Consider the following 21,442-nt stretch of genomic DNA (forward strand, 5'->3'; position numbering starts at 1 on the left):
TATAAGCATATAAATTAAAAGCAAACGACGAAACCCATGACAAGCGCATAGCACATACTGAACAAGGATTAGCGAGAAACATCCACGCTCGCGATTTTGTCACTCCTCTCCCCCCACCCACTGAGCGCTGTTTTGAAAGGGAAAGATGATTTTAGCCATGCCCATGTTTTTTTATGGCGGAAAATGTTCACGGCGATTTAAAATTCACATTTTTTTAGGTTTCATTTTATATTAAATCAGCGACCACAAATACAGATACCGCAAATAGCGAGGGTTTACTATATTTATCAATGATTAGATGAAGGTATATCAGGTTTAATGTCCAAGTTTGCAGATGATACAAAGGTTGGCAGGGTTGTTAACGGCAGTATGCTACTCCAACTGGATCTAGATAAGTTAGGCGAATGGGCTGAAAATTGGCAACTGAAGTTTAACATTGACAAATGCAAAGTACTGCATATGGGTAGCAATAACAGAAGAGAAATGTACCAACTCTGTGGTACTACATTCAGAGAAGTGGAAAGTGAAAAATACCTGGGGTAATTGTGCAGTCAAATATAAAGTTTGCTAAACAGTGAAAAAGGGCTGCCAGGGCAGTTCATGGAGTCTTCTCAATGATACATAGGAATTTTGCTAGCAGGGACAGGGAGGTGATTATCCCGTTATACAAGGCAATGGTTGGGCCACACCTAGAGTACTGTGTACAGGTCTGGAGGCTTAATTTTAGGATATAGAGTTTCTAGAACGAGCAAAAAGAAGGGCAACAAGACTGGTGAGGTGAACTCTTACCAAGAAAGGCTTAAGTTCTGCAAATTGCAGCGCCTGGAGAGTAGGCACCTGAGAGGTGATCTGATTGAGGTGTATAAAGCCTTGCATGGGTTGAGCAAGCTGAATGCTGATGGGATTCTTCCTCTTGCTCAGATTTAGAACCCAAGGGGCCAAAGATTCAAATTGAGGAAAGACATTTGTAGAATAAAAGTGCGGAAATTTGCCTTTAGCCAGCGGGTAGTTGATTGGTGGAACAGACTTCCAACTTAGTAGTCTTATAATGGGGGATTTCAATTTCCCAGATATTGACTGGAATTCGTGGGTTGGTCATTCACACACTAGCAAGGCTTTTGTGGATTTATTGGATGATTGCTTTCTACATCAGCATGTTTGGGAGGCAACTAGAGGGAGTAATACTCTTGATCTGATTATCAGTAGTGATTCTTCATGCATTAAGAATCTGCAGATAAAGGAACCACTAGGTGGCAGTGATCACAATGTGCTGAAGTGGTATTTACTCAAAAAGGTAACTACCATCAAGGGTCAAGGGAAGGGTTTTTGCTTTTGTAAAGGCGACTACAGAGTTCTGAGACAGTATTTAAATTCTATATAGTGGGACCAATTGATGATGTTACCAACAGCAAATTCAAAATGGGAAGCATTCAAAGAATTAATCTTGGAAGCTACTAGACTTTACATACCAAATAAGAAATATTGTTCAAGGTTTAGGCCTAAATGGATGTCAGATGAAATGGATGTCTAATGAGACATGTGGCAGAGAAGAAAAATGCATGGGGTATATATAAATTAATGGGTGACATGGAAGCCTACGATAGATATAAGCTGGTCTGTAACCAAGTCACAAAGGAGGTTATGCAACATTATGAGAATTATTTGGAAAAGGATGCAAAGAAAAACAGCAAAGAGTTCTTTACCTATATAAATTCTAGAAGGAAGGGGATGAATCAGATTTGTCCACTGGATATTGATGGTTCAATTGTTGATGATCCTGCTCAGGTAACTAGCAAACTAAATGAGTATTTTACATCTACATTCACACATGAGGAGTCATCCCTGGAGGGGAATGCCAGAGGTGTATTCAACTCTGGCAGTGAGCTAGATGATTTTGTAATAACTGAGAGGAAAGTGGAGGAGAAATTTTTGAAGATAAGCATAAGAAAGGCACCTGCGGTGGATGGGATCTATCCAGTTATATTAAAGTAGGTAGCAAAGGAAGTAAGCAAACAATTAACCATAATTATGAGAGCTTCTTTGGACTCAGGGAAGGTAAACATAGTGTGGAGATGTGCAAATGTGACCCCAATTCACAATGGAGGATCAAAGGGCGACACAAGTAATATAGACCTGTTAGTTTAACTTGTGTTCCAGGGAAATTAATGGAGACAGTGGTTAAAGAAGCACTGCAGGGTCATCTAGACAAGACTTCAGTTATAGCTGAGACACAGCATGGGTTTGTTAAGGGGAAGTCCTGGCTGATCAATTTGATTGGATACTATGATGTGGTCACAAAGCAACTGGATGCAGGGAATAACTTTGATATCATATATTTGCATCTTAGAAGGCTTTTGATACTGTTGCACATGGAAGACTGCTGCACAAATTGGAGCAGTGAAGCACTGGAGTCAAATTGCCACTATGGATAAAGGGATGGTTGAGTGGGAGAAGACAGAGAGTGGTAATAAATGGAAACTGCTCTTCGTGGACTAATGTTATTAGTCGGGTCCCTCAGAGTTCAGTGTTGGGTCCATTGTTGTTTTCTGTATTTATAAATGATATTGATGATGGTATATCAGGCTTAATGTCCAAGTTTGCAGACAATACGAAGGTTGGAAGAGTTGTTAATGACACTAATGACAGTAACCTGCTGCAACAGGATCTAGAAAAGTTGAGCAGATCGGCTGAGAGGTGGCAAATGAAGTTTAACATTGACAAATGTAAACTACGTACGGGAAGCAGTAACCCCAGTGTAATGTATCAATCCTGTGGTACTAGACTGACAGTGGTAGAGAATGAAAAAGACCTGGGGTAATTGTGCAGGAAGATATGAAGTTTCCTGAACAGTGCAGACGGTCTGCAAGGGTAGCTCATGGTGTCTTGTCAATGATCTACAGGAATTTTTCTGGCAGGGATAAGGAGGTGATTATCCCCTTATATACGGCAATGGTCACGCCACACCTTGAGTACTGTATACAGGTCTGGAGGCTTCATTTTAAGAAGGATGTTGGAACGAGAACAGAGAAAGGCAACAAGATTAGTGAATGGCACCTGTGAGGTGATCTGATTGAGGTGTATAAAGCGTTGAATGGCTTGAGCATGCTCAGTGCTGATGGGATTCTTCCTCTTGTTCAGAATAATCACCTGAGAGGGCATAAATTCAAATTGAAGAAAGACAGTTGTAGGACAGATGTGCGGAAGTTTGCCTTTAGCCACCGGGTAGTTGATTGGTGGAACAGACTTCCATAAATAAATAAATAAATTTAAGTCTGAGCTGGACAGGCATTTGGAATGAATGGAGGGGTGAAATGGGAGAGGTTTTTTTTTTGGCTGATGCTGCATAAGCTTGCTTTCTTGCATCGTATGCCTCTAATAATGCTAATGACCTCCTAAGTGACTTGACTGCAGACAAGTTATATCTTCTGCAGGCTTTCCTATCACCTGATAATTTATATTCATCCCACACACTTTTCTACTCTACCATGAGTCTCATTAGTTTATCCAACCTCTATTTAGGAGCAAAGCTTTGAACAGTATTTCTTAGTTGGTGTAAAAAGCCTAGTAAATTCTACGATTACTTCCTTGAATGGTTCCCCATTTAGAATTTACTGCTGGTAACAGCATCAAATAGTCCATTGTATAGACTTTAAGTATTGTTTGAGACCACCATAGTCTCCTTTAAAAAAGCAAAAACCCTTCCTTTACCCTTGAGAGTAGTTACATCTTTAAATAAATCCCACATCTATATACCGTGATCACTGCCACCTAGTGTTTCTTTTATCTACATATTCCTAATGCATGAAGAATTACTGCTGATAACCAGATCAAGAGTATTGTTTCCTCTTGCTGCCTCTCTAACATGCTGCCATAGAAAATAGTCATCCAAGAAATCCACAAAAGTCTTGCTAGTGTGTGAGTGACCAACCCACAAATTCCAGTCAATGTCTGGAAAGTTAAAATCCCTGATTATAAAACATTTTGATTTACTGGTTCACTCTGTTTTTCTGTATATTTGATCATTATACTCATCACAGTCATTAGGCCTATAACACACCCCTCTTGCCCTCATTTTTCTTTTCGCAATGCTTATGTCACACTGAACTGACTCAACATTGGACTGGCCACCCACCCTCAGATTTTACGTTCTTAACTGAGGGTATATAAACCATCTCCTCTTCTTTCTGTCTTGTTTGTAATTTCTGTACACACTTCAATCCTCATACTAAAATTCTGTATCTCTTATAGCGGAGTGACACCACATCTTTGATATCCCTACAATGTCTGCATTTCACAACTTAACCAGTACTTCACCTTCATAAAGTGTATTTACTATGCTCCCAGTTTTAGTGCACATGAAACTACACATGCACCTGTTTTTACTCTTAGTTACCTTAATACAGCCCACGTATTTTCTTGTCCATGACAAACCTCAGCAGGCCTTTCAATTCCCGACATCTTGCTTCCTGGGCTGCTGCATGTTCCAATACAAGAAGTGCAAGAATCACTTTTATCTCTCTCTCTCTCTCTCTCTCTCTCTCTCTCTCTCTCTCTCTCTCTCTCTCTATATATATATATATATATATATATATATATGACTGTAGTTAATCTATTAGTCTATGTATCCTTTCAAGCTAGCAGATTTCCAACCCACCTAATGCTGCCTTGATAGCATCAGCAAATATTCTTACATCCCTTCCCACAAAAAGGGGTTTCTCCTATTAAAAAGTATAGGCCATGCTGAGAAAAAATTTCTATCTTATTAGCCTTGAATAGTCTCTCTAAGCTGAACTGAATTGGGCAGGATTGTAGACACTTTCAAATTTAATCCAACTCGCCACTTTTCCTTAACAATGTCCTGTACTTTTTAAACAAGTCCTCAGATCTCCTACTCATAATATCATTAGTGCCAACATGTAATACAATATCACCTTTGTACTATTAACAGATGATATCTGCTTTTCAACATTAACTTTTCTCCCTGGCAGACAAATCCTAATCCTATTCACCTATCATTTTTGCACAATATACTTCTCATTTCCCTAAAAATAATTACCACATGTGGGACCAGTGTATTCTGTCTTTGGGATTGTCACTATGTTGTGTAATGCATGAGTGTAAGCTCTGGCATTAAGGTGGGCTTCCCATTTTAATTCCTTTGAGGACCTAATCGCTGTTCTTGAAATTCTCATAAATGTCCATCAGAATGCTGAGTTCTATGACAGACACGTGCAGATCATACTTTGTTGAACTGCACAATAAGGTACTGATTTAGATCGAGCCTTTGTTTGCTATCATTTGTTCTTAATATACTACTAAAAACTGTCTCCCAAATGTTTGAAATGCATTTATACTTTTTTATATGTGGTGCATTTTTGTGGTGCAAAAAGAGAAAAAAAAAAAAAAAAGAATGATGTAACGGCGCAAAATCAATTACTGATTTGAAATTTACACCTAAAATTTATACACATTCATCTCTTTAAATAAGGAAAGCAGAATATTTTAAAAATTTATTCCAGTGTAATATAATAATATACATAATTGATATAGTGGCAATAACACCACCAACCTCTGGAAAACCTAAGAGGAAAAGATCAGAAAGTACAGACTTAAGAAAGCAAGTCAAAGAAATGTGGCATATGGAACAAGTAATAACCATCCGGATCAACGTGTCAACCACTGGCGTGGCACTAAAGAACCTCCATAAGAACCCAGCAGAATTATCCTCCCAGAGAACACTTACGGAAGTGTGTCAGTGTTGGGTTGACAATGCAGATCTTCAGTGTCTCTATCAACCAGCTATGGAACACAGAGTCAAAGGTCTTGTGGTAGTCGATGTAGGCCATGTACAAACTGCAGTGTTTCTTGTAGGCTTGCTTCATAACTGCAGTGTCAATGATCAATTGTTCTTTGCATCCTCTGCTGATCTGCTTACATCCCTTCTGTTGAAGTGACATTCTGGTTCTCCAAATGGTTTCACATCTTTTTAGTTATGCAGCTGGTCAGGATCTTGTAGACTTTGAAGGCAGGCAATTGGTCTGTACTTTGCTGGGTTTATGGAGTCTTTGTCCTTGGCCTTCAGGTAGATGATTCCTTGAGTCAGAGACTCTTGGATTGTGTCAGGGTGCATTATTATCTGGGTGAATAGGATTAGGGTTTGTCTGCTCCACTATGTGCCTGTGTATGAAACTGAAATTCTTGTACCAGTTGTTGTGGATGTTATCAATTCCTGGGGTTCACCAGTTGTGGGACTTCCTGATTGACTGTTGTACTTCCTCCTCCTGAATCTCCCATTCTGCCATCTTCTGTACATTCTTAGTTTTTTCCTTTCCAGATCTATCCAACGGGCATGGTTGTTATGTATAACTTCACTGCTCCATAGGTTTCCCCAGGACTTCTTGAGTTTCTTCTGGTTCCTTCTGGTTTAATTTTCCAATTGACTGCTCAAATTCTTTCATTGTGAAAGGCTTCTGGCTTTCCCTATTAAGCTACTCCTCATTTCCCTTTCTTATTTCTATTTCCAACTGTGTATATTAGCATTAGCATTAGCAGAGGCATTTGATGCAAGAAAGCAAGCTTATGCAGCATCAGCCAAAAAAAAAAAAAAAAACAAATAAATAAATAAAAAATAACCACTTCCAATTCACCCCTCTGTTCGTTCGAAATACCTGTCCAGCTGAGCCTTGAATTTATTTAGGCTATCAACTTCCACGACAAGGGATGGAAGTCTATTCCACAAACCAACCACCCGCTGACTAAAGGCAAATTTCCTCACGTCTGTCCTACATCTGTCTTTTCTCAATTTGAATTTATGCCCTCTCAGGTGCTTATTCTGAGCAAGAGGAAGAATCCCATCAGCATTGAGCATGCTCAAACCATTCAAGGCTTTATACACCTCTATCAGATCACCTCGCCGGTGCCTAGTCTCCAGACACTGTAATTTGCAAAACTTAAGCCTTTTTTCGTAAGAGCACCCCTTTGTTCCATTCACTAATCTTGTTGCCCTTCTCTGTACTCGTTCCAGCAGCTCTACATCCTTCTTGAAATGAGGCCTCCAGACCTGTATACAGTACTCTAGGTGTGGTCTGACCACTGCCTTATACAAGGGAATAATCACCTCCTTATCCCTGCCAGAAAAATTCCTATATATTATCGACAATACACCATGAGCTACTCTTGCAGCCCGACTGCACTGCTCAGAAAACTTCATATCTGCCTGCACAACCACCCCCAGGTCCCTTTCATTCTCTACCACTGTCAGTGTAGTACCACAGAGTTGATACGTTGCTCTGGGGTTGCTGTTTCCCATATGTAGTACTTTACATTTTTCAATGTTAAACTTCATTTGCCACCTCTCAGCCCATCTGCTCAACCTTTCCAGATCCTGTTGCAGTAGCATTGTGTCAGTAGTGTCCTTGACAACCCTGCCAACCTTTGTATCGTCTGCAAACTTGGACATTAAGCTTGATATACCATCATCAATATCATTTATAAATACAGAAAACAATCATGGACCCAATACTGAACCCTGAGGGACTCCACTAATAACATTAGTCCATGATGAGCAGTGTCCATTGATTACCACTCTCTGTCTTCTCCCACTCAACCACCCCTTTATCCATAGCAGCAATTTGCCTCCAATGCCACACTGCTCCAATTTGTGCAGCAGTCTTCCATGTGCAACAGTATCAAAAGCCTTTCTAAGATCCAAGTAGATAATATCAAAGTTATTCTCTGCATCCAGTTCTTTTGTGACTGCATCATAGTATCCAATCAAATTGGTCAGGCAAGACTTCCCCTTAACAAAACCATGCTGTGTCTGAGCTATAACTGAAGTCTTGTCTAGATGATCCTGCAGTGCTTCTTTAACCAGTGCCTCCATTAATTTTCCAGGAACAGAAGTTAAACTAACAGGTCTATAATTACTTGTGTTGCCCTTTGATCCTCCTTTGTGAATTGGGGTCACATTTGCACATCTCCAGTCCATGGGTACTTCCCCTGAGTCCAAGGAAGCTCTCATAATTATGGCTAAGGGTTTGCATACTTCCTTTGCTGCCTCCTTTATGTTACCCTCTCTTCTTCTACTCCAATTATATGATCCAATTTACAATTAACGATTAACAGAACATCTTCAATTCAATGTTTCTTCATTACCTGCCCGATTGAGAAAACAATATCACCTGTAGGGGACTTAAATTTCCCTACTGATAGCTTATAGACTAAACCACAAGGTTTTTCCTAGATCTCAACATGCCTAATATTTTCTTTTAGCTACCTGATGTACCTGCTCCCACCTCTGTCAAAATCAGATGGTTCTGTTGTCACTTCAGCCAAGATATTAATTAATGATCTTGGTAAAACACCTCCCACCATTCCCAGCACCCTCCATTCAATGCCTCCTGTGACATCCATCAAAAGGATGTCAGAAAGATTTTGACGAATCTTGATGCTAAGAAAGCTTCAGGTCCTGATGGTATTTCTCCACTTGTTCTCAAAATCTGTGGTCCCGAAACAAAATCTGTGCTTCCAAAGGCAAAAATGCCTTTTGCTTGGAAATTTGCTCATATCCAGCCAGTTCCTAAAAAGGGTGACAAATCCCTCCCATCCAATTATCATCCCATTGCAATTACTTATACTCTTTCTAAAGTAATGGAGAATTCAATTAACCGCCACTCTTAAACTACCTAGAAACCTTCCGTCTGATCAACAATCACTAGTATGGATTCCGTCAGTGTCGATCCACTGGTGGTATTCTGGCTTACGTTACCCATTTATGGACAAATTCAATGGAAAAGTTCGGCGAAACACAAGCACTTGCTCTAGACATCTCAAAGGCTTTCAATTTGCCAACTGTTTTTTGTAATTGGTTATCCAGTTTTCTCTCTGATTGCTCCGTGAGGATGATGGTAGATAGCTCTCTGTCTTCTAACTTCTCCACTAATGCTGGTAGTAGTGTCCCCCAAGGTTCAGTTCTTTCTCCCTTGTATATTAATGACCTTCTTCCATTTATTGGAAATCCTATCCATAGTTTTGACGAGGATAGCACATTGCATTCAACTTTCCATTTTGAGAAATTGCCCTGCTCAATCAGCTTCAACTTCTCGAATATCCACTACCAATTCCTTAAATACCGATCTCCAGGTAATTCTCCAGTGGAGCAAAGACAACTTAGTTGATTTCAATCTTTCTAGAACTCAGTCTTGTCTTATATCTCGCAAAAAGGAGTCTTATGCTCCTATGCTAATCTTTGGTGACACTCCGATTTCTAGGCAAGTTGATATATCTCTTTTGGGGATTACCCTGACTTCTAATCTCTCTTGGCACAAGCACATTACAAATACTGCTTCCTCTGCATCTAAAAAACTTGGTTTTTTCTTTCTCTTTGGGCGTTACTTTTCTTTCAAACAGCTGTTTACTCTGTACAAATTGCAAATCCACCCTACCATGGCATATTGTTCCCACATCTGGGGTGATGTCCCCAAAACCTCTCTCAGGCTTCTAGATTCCATTCAGAAGAGGGCAGTTAGGTTAACTAATGACTCTTCTCAAATAGTCTCCCCACTTGCTGTCTCATAGATGTACTGTTTCTGCTGCATGCCTTTTCTACAGATACTTCCATAGGCACTGTTCTTCTGAATTGGCTTTTATAATTCCTGCTCTCTCTCTTTCAAAACAGTCCGAACATGTGTTGCCACCAGCCAACATCCATTTACTGTCCAACTTCAAACTCACAGAACTAACTTTTCATCTTCCTTGTTTATTCAATCAACTGCCATTTTATGGAACAACCTTCCTTCATACATATTTCCTGGAAATTACAGTCTACAGAAGTTCAAGTCTGTCAGCAAATATCTTCTTTTGTCTTCTCAACCTGAAACCCAAGCACAGTACTAAGTACTATAGGTTCTAATACCTCTCGTGTTTGGGGTTTTCATAAAAAAAAAACAAAAAAAAAAAAACAACTTCTTTTTAATGCACTATATTCTTCTTTGTGGATTCCCATTTCTTCATTCTTACCTGCTAAACATTTCTTCCTTTGATACTTTTTCTGTACCTGATGCACTCTCTTTCTTAAGTCTGTTTACTCCTTTGTCCACCATTTAACTGGTGTCCTTTTATCCTGAGTTCTGTTCGTTGATACTGATGATGCATTATATAGAAGTTTTTGAATCCGTGTCTTACTGCATTTTCCTCTCTCATATTCTCCTAGCTCTCTTCCTCAAATCCGTTTAGTCTTTCTTCCAAGTGTTCATCAAATTTTCCCCATTTAGCATTTTTTGTGATAAATCACCTCGGCTGATTCCCTATAACCTTCCCTCTCCCCTTTCTTCCCTGCTGGGCAAATTCAAAGGATATTGCCCTATGATCACTACTCACCTGCCTGTAGACCAAGTTACATCAAAGTTGAATCTTCACCATACCTATTGTTAACTATTGATGCATTACCTAACAGAAATTCTAATTTCCTTCCTTTAATATACCTTTGCCCACTGTGCCATAAATCAATCTTTGCATTCGTATCCACTGCTATCAGATGAGGAATCAGTTTGGCCTTAAACAGGCTACCAAAGCAATCTTCATCTCATCTTTTAAACAAATGGACACTTAATCTTTTTATGAGGCCATCTGTTTGAAAGTTGTGGAATACTAGGGCAACTTATTAAAAAGGCAAGTTTGTTCTGCTATAAAAATTAAGACTATTGCATTATCTATTCAGTTGAAATCATGCTGGCTCTAAAAAAAAAAAAACATTAAAGGATAAGACATTCCAGCAGCATCTTATAAAGACAGAACTGTCATTTTTTGCACTGATTTTCAAAGACAAATGTCTAATAAGTTAGTTTTAAAATAAACACAGGTTCACTATTTTGTCCAATATGCTGAGGAGAACTTCCATGTTACCTGATGATCAATTTTTTTATTGTATATGGGATTCAAACAAAACAAACTCCATGAAAATGGAGTTTGTTTTGTTTGAATCCCATATACAATATGCAATATTGTATATGGGATATACAATATTTGTTTGAATATACAATATTTGCATATACAATATTTGTTTGAATCCCATATAAAAATTGATCACAATTATAAGATCATCTAAAATTGTCTACTCTGTACTTGGAAACAGAATGGGGGAATTGTTCTTTGCATCCTCTGCAAAGAACAATTCTCTCATTCTGTTGTTGATTGTTGGAACAAACTTCCAACAGTTCTTGTTGGAAGTATGTTCTAACAATTAACCACCTGCTGGCTAAAGGCAAACTTCCGCACATCTATCCAAGATAGATTAACTGTTAAAGTGGAACAATGGAAAGGTGAATGGTTTAGGAAAGGTTAGCCAAGAAAATGCTAGCATAAATTTCCCTGAAACTCTGTGATTATAGTTTAACAGGCTGTGCTGAATCTAAGTTATCAATTACATCAGTCATGATTTCTAACCAGACAGCCTTTCAGCAGAACCTGTAAAATAAAATAACAGAATAAAATAATGAAATAACAGTATATTTACGTGGTTGTTTCTGACAGCATTTTTCTGATTGTTTCAGCCTTAAGGCTCCGTCTAAGTCTTTCAGTAGCTGTCAGTTGTTCTGGTTCATCTTCAATATACCTTTCTGGAATAACAATTTTCTGTGGAAGTCCAAGCTGAAATTATATTACGAACAGAAAATATAAGAGATGTTTTTCTTTTTTACATCATCAGAGAAATGAGCATTTTTTTTAAATGTTTATATATAATGGCAAAATTGATATTATTGGAAAAATTTCTATACAAGAAAAAGGACAAGAACCACTGACATGAACATATTCATTAGACTGAGTCAAAATAATATTCAGTAAAACCCCAATGTAATGAATTATATTGAGGTAAAGCCTGCCTGCCTGCTAAGTCCAACTGCCCATTGAGATCAGAAGAAATATGTGTAGTCACTGAAGTCAGCTAAATATTAAGAAAGTGCTGTGCTACGAAATAAAAATTGTTAAATGTTGTAATACTATAGTTTCTCTATTTCTTGCATTTCAGGAAGTTGTCACCTGAAGAAGATGCCAGGTTGTGAGTTGTACAGTGACAACCCTTCATAATTAATTTATATATCAATAAATACAGAACATTTTATCTCTCTCTCTTTTTCTCTTACCCCTTTCTTTCTTTTAGCATAGGTACATGATGCAAGAAAGCAAGTTTAAACATCAGCCAACCCCCCCCCCCTTATTTCACCCACTCCAAACATTTGTCAAGTTCTGCCTTGAATCTATTTAAGCTACCAACTTCTACGCCAGATGGAATTTTGTTCCAACAATCAACCACCAGCTGGCTAAAAGCAAACTTTCGCAAATCTATCCTACAACCGTGTCTTTCCTCAATTTGAATTTATGCCCTCTCAGACGATTATTCTGAGCAAGAGGAAGAATCCCATCAGCATTGGGCATGGTCAAACCATTCAAGGCTTTATACACCTCAATCAGATTACCTTGCAGGTGCCTAGTTTCCAGACCCTGTAATTTGCAACCCATTGTTCCATTCTTGTTGCCCTTCTCTGTACTCGTTCCAACAGCTCTACATCCTTCTTAAAATGAGGCCTCCAGACCTGTATACAGTACTCAAGGTGTGGTCTGACCATTGCCTTATACAAGGGGATAATCACCTCCATATCCCTGCTAGAAAAATTCCTGCATATATCATTGACAAGACACCATGAGCTACTCTTGCAGACCATCTACACTGCTCAGAAAACTTCATATCTACCTGCACAATTACCCCCAGGTCTTTTTCATTCTCTACCACTGTCAGTGTGGTACCACAGAGTTGATACGTTACTCTGGGATTACTGTTTCCCATATGTAGTACTTTACATTTGTCAATGTTAAACTTCATTTGCCACCTCTCAGCCAATCTACTCAACTTTTCTAGATCCTATTGCAGCAGCGTATGGTCATTAGTGTCATTAACAACCCTGCCAACCTTCATATCGTCTACAAACTTGGATATTAAGCCTGATATACCAACATCAATATCATTTAAAAATACAGAAAACAACAATGGACCCAACACTGAACCCTGATGTCCATTGATTACCACTCTCTGTCTTCTCCCACTCAACCATCCCTTTATCCATAGCAGCAATTTGCCTCCAATGCCACACTGCTCCAATTTGTGCAGCAGTCTTCCCTGTACAACGGCATCAAAGGCTTTTCTAAGATCCAAATATATGATATCAAAGTTATTCTTTGCATCCAGTTCCTGTGTGACTACATCATAGTATTAAATCAAATTAGTCAGACAAGACTTCCCCTTAACAAACCCATGCTGTGTCCAAGCTAAAAATTAAGTCTTGTCTACATGATCCTGCAATGCTTCTTTAACCAGTGCCTCCATTAATTTCCTTGGAACAGAAGTTAAACTAACAGGTCTGTAATTGCCTGTTTCTCCCTTTGATCCACCTTTGTGGATTGGGGTCACATTTGCACATCTACAGTCCATGGGTACCTTCCTCTGAGTCCAGGGAAACTTTCATAATTATGGTTAAGGGTTTGCTTACTTCCTTTGCCACCTCATTTAATATAACTGGATAGATTCCATCCACACCAGGGGCCTTTGTTTTTATCTTCAACAATTTCTTCTCCAGTTTACTCTCGGTATTACAAGATTATCTAGCTTACTGACAGAGTTGAAATACACCTCTGGCATTCCCCTCCCTGAATAACTCCTCATGTGTGAATGTAGATGCAAAATACTAGTTTCGTTTCTTAGCCACCTGAGCAGGATCCTCAACTGTTGAAAAATCAATATCCCGTGGACCAATCCGATTTATCCCTTTCCTTCTAGAGATTACATAGGTAAAGAACACTTTTCTGTTTTTCTTTGCATCCTTTGCGAAGGATTTCTCATAATCTGCCTTTGCCTGACTAATCTCCTTTGTGACTAGGTTACAGACCAGCTTATATCTATCATAGGCTTCCATGTCACCCATTAATTTATATGTATCCCACGCATTTTTCTTCTCTGCCATGTGTCTCATTAGTTCCATTGACTTCCATTTAGGCCTAAACCTTGAACAATATTTCTTAGTTGGTATGTAAAGCCTAGTAGCTTCCAAGATAAGTTCTTTGAATGCTTCCCATTTTGAATTTGCTGTTGGTAATATCATCAGTTGGTCCCATTGTATAGAATTTAAATACTGTCTCAGACCATCGTAGTCGCCTCTATGAAAACAAAAACCCTTCCCTATACACCTGATGGTAGTTACCTCTTTGAGTAAATCCCACTTCAGCATACTGTGATCACTGCCACCTAGTGGTTCCTTTATCTGCAGATTTTTAATGCATGAAGAATCACTACTGATAATCAGATCAAGAGTATTACTCCCTCTAGTTGTCTCCCGAACATGCTGATGTAGAAAACAATCATCCAATAAATCCACAAAAGCGTTGCTAGTGTGTGAGTGACCAACCCACAAATTCCAGTCAATATCTGGGAAATTGAAATCCCCCATTATATATATAGGCGCCTCCGTAGCCAGGTGGGAAGGAGCAGCAGTGCGTAGCACACGCTTCTTGATTAGACCGGGGTTCGAGCCCGTCACCACCAAATATGGATGATGCGGAAAGGTCAGGGAATGACCACCGCATATCCCGGAGTAATATGGCCTAAGCTGCTAATGCTCCTAAAAACCAAACAACAAACAACATCCCCCATTATAATACTTTCTGATTTACTGGCCCACTCTATTTCCCTGTACAGTTTCTTTTCTTTTCTTTCTTTTTGTTTTTTAAGAGCATTAGCAACTAAGGCCATATTGCTCCGGGATATGCAGTGGTCATTCCCTGACCTTTCCGCATCCTCCGTATTTGGTGGTGACGGGCTCGAACCCCGGTCTAATCAAGAAGCGTGTGCTACGCACTGCTGCTCCTTCCCACCTGGCTACGGAGGCGCCTGTACAGTTTCTTATTATACTCATCAGAGTCATTAGGCCTATAACACACACCTACTCTCAATTTTGATCTCCCAATGCTTATGTCACACCAAACTGACTCAACACTGCAATGTCCAGTGATGTCGACTGGCTTCACTTCCTTGGATTTTATGTGTTTCTTAACTAATAGCATAACCCCTCCTCCCTTCCTATCCTGTACACATTGTATTCCCCAAATTCCAGTTCTGCATTCCTTATATCTCTGTGACACCAGGTCTCTGATATCCCAACAATATCTACTTTTGATGTTTTAAGCAACACCTCAAATTCATCAAATTTATTTACCAAACTCCTAGCATTGGTGTACACAAGTATACATGCACTGTTCCTATTCTTAGCTACCCTAACACAACCCATGTGTTTACTTGTACCGCAATGACTCGCAGTCTCTGAAATACCCTGCACCTTGCTTTCCAAGCTGCTGCTCATTTCAATAGAAGCAGTGCAAGAATCACTTTCACCTCTGCCAGTGGCTACTGTTAATCTATTAGTCCTTGTATCCCCCCCCCCAAGCTAGCAGTTTTCCGACCCACCTAACACTGCCTCAATAGCATCAGCAAATATTCTTGCACCCTTTCTATTTTAGTGTATCCCATCCCTATAGAAGCAGTCTCTTCTGTTAACAAGTACAGACCAGGCTGAAAAAAATTCTACCCCTTGACCCTTGCACAATCTTTCCAGGGCCGAATTGATCGACAAGACTCTCATCATATATTCCCTCCTATTGTGTCTGGGCAGGATTGCAGATACTTTTGAATTCAACCCTAATTCACGGCTCTTTTTGAACAGTGCCCTGTACTTCCAACTTAGTACAGACTGATGTTGATGGGATTCTTCCTCTTGCTCAGAATAATCACCTGAGAGGACATAAATTCAAATTGAGGAAAGACAGTTGAATGAGAGATGTGTGGAAGTTTGCCTTAAGTCAGTGGATAGTTGGTTGGTGGAACAGACTTCCATCTTTTGTTATGGAAGTTGATAACCTAAATAAATTTAAGGCTGAGCTGGACAGGTATTTGGAACGAATGGAGGAGTGAAATGGGAGCGGGTTTTTTTTTTTTTTTTTTTGGCTGATGCTGCATAAGCTTGCTTTCTTGCATCATATGCCTCTAATAATGCTGAAGTGTTCTACGTACCATCCTGAGGTAAATTTCTCTTATTCTTCTACAAATATTGAAATCAATGTAGAATGTATTGAGCACCATAGCTCTGGTTTATACTATCAAATTAATATGAGTTATTAATTTATTTAATATGATAATAATTAAAATTAAGTAAATGGATAACTAAGAACACTTACACTTTGTAACACCATCAGCCTCACATTCCAAGACAGTGGTTTACAATTCATTATATGTTCTCTACTGTACTTTCAAACTAAGTATGTTTTAAATTAAAATTCTGGTTAAAATCTCCTGGGCCAATCACAGGTTAGTTCAGTGATTTTTAACTAGTGTGCCTTGAAGGGTCCGCAAATGTGCTGGAGTTTGGTGGAAGGTCGAAAAGAAGTGAGAAAAAAATTGAGGAATAAAAAAAAAAAATCGTAGAGGTAAATTTTAGAATATATTTTTCATAAAAAGTCGATAAGAATGAAAACAATAACAGTTTAATAAAAAAAAGTTATAATGTTAAAATTCCAAGAACTTCCATTCCTATTGTTCAGGATCCTAAAATAACTCTGCAATGTACTTTTTGCCATGCTTGCCAAGCCAACAGTGTCAGTCTTCAGTCAGCTGTTGTTCGGATCGGGTGTATTATTCTGTGTGAGTTTGCACTAATGCTTTTTGTTTGTTATTTCTATTTCGTTTTTTTTTTTTTTTTATGAAAACCCCAAACACGAAAGGTATCAAAACCTATAGTACTTAGTACCGTGCATGGGTTGAAGGAGAAGTATGGGGGGAGGGGGGTGCCGGAAACTTCGCTCTAGAGACTAAACATGGGTTTCACCACTTCAAGCCTCCAATAAGCAAAGTGGTGGTATTTCACCGGTTGATGAAAGTCATCTACCACCTACAATTTTATTTTGTTATTTCTGAATGTAGTTTATTTTTATTTTTTTTTAGGGCTTATTAGGCATGAACAAATTTCTAATTAAAAACGTAAGTAGATAATGACAATGAATCAAGTGTAGCTGCCACCAGTTCTTGTAGTATAACACACAGTATAGTTAGTGTTAGTTCTAAAACCGTTATGTGCCAGTATAATGAAGACTATTTGTCCTTCGGATTCTTTTCATCTGGAGAAGAGCAGCCATGTCCTAAGTGTGTTATTTGTGGTGTGAAACTGGCAAACCAAGCTATGGTTCCAATTAAGCTGAAAAGACACCTTCACACAAAACACTCACATTTATGAGAGAAAACCAAATGAATATTTTAAAAGGCTTATAGTTGATCAAACATGCCAGGCTAAACAATGGACCAAAATCACAACTATTTCTGATAAAGCTCAAGAAGCGTTATGCCATTGCAGAAATCGTAGCAAAAAAGATGAAATCACAATTGCTGAGTTAGTAATTTTACCGGCATGCTGTAAAATTGTAAATATTACATCTGGTGAGGAATATGAAAAAGATATTTTGAAAATCCCCATGTTGGATAACACTATTAGTTGGCGTATACAAGACATGTCACAAGATGTTGAGTCAGTTGACAGATAACATTAAAGAAGCCGATTTTTTGCCATCCAGTTGGACGAGGCAACTGACATTACTGGAAAAGCTCAACTCCTAGCATTCAGCAGATTTGTTTGTAATGGAGACACATTGAACAATTTTTATTTTGCAAACCACTTCCAGAAACAACAAAAGGCCAAGACATTATTGATGTTGTCAAGAGTTATTTTAGTTCTCACGATTGTCATGGAAATCATGCATCAGTATCTGCAAAGATGGTACTCCCTCTATTGGGAAGCCTGAAAGGATTCATTGCACTAGCCAAACAAAAGAACCCTGGCATTGTTTTTACACACTGTTTCCTGAATAGAGAGGCCCTCATTTCAAAATCAGTAATTCCCCCAGGGGCTCACATCTGGTTGAGTATGGGCTTGGCACACTCAGGGTCCTGAGCTGGATATCATCATTCTTCTCTTTCCTGGTGATTCCCTTCTACTTTTGTCTCTCTCTTTCTCTCAGGGTAACTAGGGAATTTTTTTTTTTTTTTTTTTTTGGCTGGTGCAGCATACGCCTCAGGCTTCCTTGCACCACATAGCTGCTAATAATAATAATAATAATAATACCCGTGCTTCAAAAAGTACTGGATGAGGCGATCAAAATGATCAAACTACATCAAGAGTAGGCCATTAAAATCAAGATTGTTTTCAACAATGTGTTCTGACATGGAAGCTGCTCACACACAACTCCTACTGCACATGGAAGTGAGGTAGTTATCTCGAGGGCAGGTGCTTTCAAGGTTCTATGAACTTCAGGAAGAGCATATTTTTTTTATGTCTGAAGAATCTCAGCTGACTGATCACTTCTCAGCCTTTTGGCTAAGATCAAAGTGTAGTGACTTGCTTAGTGATGAGATCTGGTGCAATAAAGTTACTTCTCCCAAGTCTTCAACGCTCTTAACAAGAGTATGCAGGGAAAGAACAAAAATATTCTTACTTGTACTGACAAAATTAACTCTTTTAAGGAAAAATTAACATTGCGGGGAGCGAGAATGAAAAAAGAGAACAAAGTTGAAATGTGAGCTAACAAAAAGTTTCAGACTGCACAAAAATCTTGTCGATTAAATTCTACAAAGTTTTGCTGAGTAAACACATTGAAAAGTATTTCCCATCACTTGATGTATCTTTCTTGGGTTGGGTAAGAGATTCATTTGTGTTAAGTGCGTTTGAATCAGCAGAATTAACTGTTGCAGAAGAAGATGAGCTGATGGAAATAAGAAATGACAGAGGACTGAAACTAAAACACTCATCAACAGATATGGCCTCATTCTGGTTGTCTTTCCGACAGGAGAACCCCATTATCACAAAGAAAGCGATTGAAGCACTCCTTCCTTTTTCTACATCGCATCCGTGTGAGGCTGGCTTTTCTGCTATTCATAGCAGAAAGGCTCTTGCTCTTCATCGTGTTCACACGATGAAGAGCAAGAACAGATCGCGACTTCACACATTGGAGGAGGACTTGAGGGTATGCTTGTCAACCATCTGACCTCAGACAGGAGACATCAAGCACAGGTTTTCCACTGATATTTTATATAAATTATATATTTTTTTTATAAATAACATTTTTTTCAATGATATCTCATTTCAATAACTGGAATAATAACAAATATGAAAATAAATTTTAAAAATAAATCTTTTGAAATCTAGATCAATATTATTTTTAAAAATAACACAATGATTAGAATTTTAGCTATTGAACTTTTAAACACAATCTTAATACTTGTTTTTTTAATGATAAAATCTCTCCTTAAAAAAAACTGATAATGTCTTGACAATTTTAGCACCTTGTTCAGTGTTCTGTGAGTTTAAAAAGGTTGAAAATTGCTGGGTTAGTTTGTTACTGAAGGTGAGGGTATTTATAATGAGAATAGGGATTTGGATGTCATAGGATTAAATATCTCTTTGGTGGCTAACCTTTGTGAGCATCTTAATTGTGTGGTTGGGTTCAAGATTACAACAGAAGAGGGATGGGGTTCTATTTTCGAGATATATGGTTCTTATTTTCGAGAAATATGGTTCTTATTTTATTTTTATCTGCTCTAATACTCTGCTTTTGAAAATATGTATGTGGTTGTTGTCTGTCTGCATGTTTCATTTAACATCTAACTTGTTTCAGTTAATATTGTTGGTTATGTCGATAATGAAGGATTCTTTGTATAGTCTGCACTTTCTGTACCTGTCAGTGGTTAGGATTGGAGTGTGAGGTTTTCCATGCCTAGCGCAAGGATCACCAATGGAATTTCAAGAACATGTGTTCTTGAAATCCCATTGGCGATCCTCACTCCAGACATAGAAAGCTGGATCTGATTTTGTTATTTGGCCATTGGCCATGTCTTTAATTCTTTTAAGAATTATGTTCTTTGATTCTTTTTAATTAAAGAATATAATTTCCTTCTTTATATTGTCAAATATAAAGAAGGAAATTATATTCCTAAACTGTCAAATATTCATGTAATTTTAGCATGAATTTACAAGGCATCATTATTATCACTTGAGCTTCAATTTCCTCTATGGAAACAAGAAGTTGCAGGACGCAAGCTTTGGCAAATAAGGGAAATGAGAAATGATAAGCATTTGGGTCTTGGCCATCAATTATAAAAAAGAAAGATGGTATTTTATTAAAAGTACACTAAATGTTTGTGATTTTGGTAATGCATATTCTTGAAAGGCTGTTAGTAACATGTATTTCTGAAGCTGTTTTACCAAGCTTGAAACAAAATTTAATGCATCTGTTCTTCTGAATCACTCATTTATTAAAAAAAAAAAGGGGGAGAGAGAACATTTCATGCACAACATATTAAAACAAAACAGATGGTGATGTAGTAAACCGTCCTGATAGTATAACCACCCATCTGGAAAAATCAGTTTTATTATCGGTCACATTGCTAGTGACCATTCTCATAAATTTTAGTAATACATACACTTCATGTATTCCTATATCACATGTAAGTATTACACTTCACCACCAGTGTAATACATACAGACAACTATTAAATTGATAAATGTTGAATATAGAATATTACATTTACAGATGCTGAATATATAGCAGTACAAATTATTGTAAGCCTTTGGATTTTATCAACTGTTTTTGGATATTGTACTTTATTTTCTGTATAGTAATGATACCAATAATATATATTGATATAAATAATATAAATGCCAATAAGAAAGAAGAAGAAGAATGCCAATGAGAATAAAAAAGCAATTTTGAGAGCAACTTTTAATTTTAAAAAATTTGGAGGCTAATGAAAGTAAGTTAAATAGCCTCCAAAATTTTTAAAATTACCAGTTGGTGTTCTTAAAATTGCTTTTAATTAATGTACATATATCAATGAACATTTTGGTACACATATACATAATAATCTATTCATTAGTGCAATTAATCTTTTACTTATATATGCATCTCATGTGGTTATATATACGGAGAATATATATATATATATATTTTTTTTTTTATGAAAACCCCAAACACGAGAGGTATTAGAACCTATAGTACTTAGTCCCGTGCTTGGGTTGGAGGTTGAGAAGACGAGAGAAGATATTTGTTGACATTAGACTTTAACTTCTGTAAAAATGCCAAGAACATATTCTGCATTTGAATCTCTAATCAGTTTAACCAAAGATTTTAAAGCATTCTCTGTACCACGATCAGGAGTAAAGCCATACTGTTTATTTGAGAATCCCAAATTTTCTTGCGTATATTGCAATATTCGCTGTGAAAGCATGCATTCATAGACCTTGCTCAAACCCCAAAGAAGTGCAATTGGACGATAAGAAGAGGGCTCAGTTTTAGGATTTTC

At 37.9% G+C, this 21,442-nt stretch overlaps 1 protein-coding gene across 3 annotated transcripts in view; it reads right to left on the reverse strand.

Moving 5' to 3' along the window:
* The window catches only part of kmr (pleckstrin homology domain-containing family A member kramer), a 666,551-nt gene that overhangs the window by 57,415 nt on the left and 587,694 nt on the right, over positions 1 to 21,442 (reverse strand). For all 3 annotated transcript variants that reach the window (XM_090386565.1, XM_090386564.1, XM_090386566.1), the window contains exon 25: positions 11,513 to 11,646. In XM_090386565.1, the coding sequence (XP_090242691.1) occupies positions 11,513 to 11,646 (134 nt within the window). The remainder of the gene's footprint in view (positions 1 to 11,512; positions 11,647 to 21,442) is intronic.

This window comes from Mastigoproctus giganteus, chromosome 12, assembly GCF_048544385.1.
Source record: "Mastigoproctus giganteus isolate SK-2022 chromosome 12, ASM4854438v1, whole genome shotgun sequence".
In the NCBI taxonomy this organism is placed as follows: domain Eukaryota; kingdom Metazoa; phylum Arthropoda; class Arachnida; order Uropygi; family Thelyphonidae; genus Mastigoproctus; species Mastigoproctus giganteus.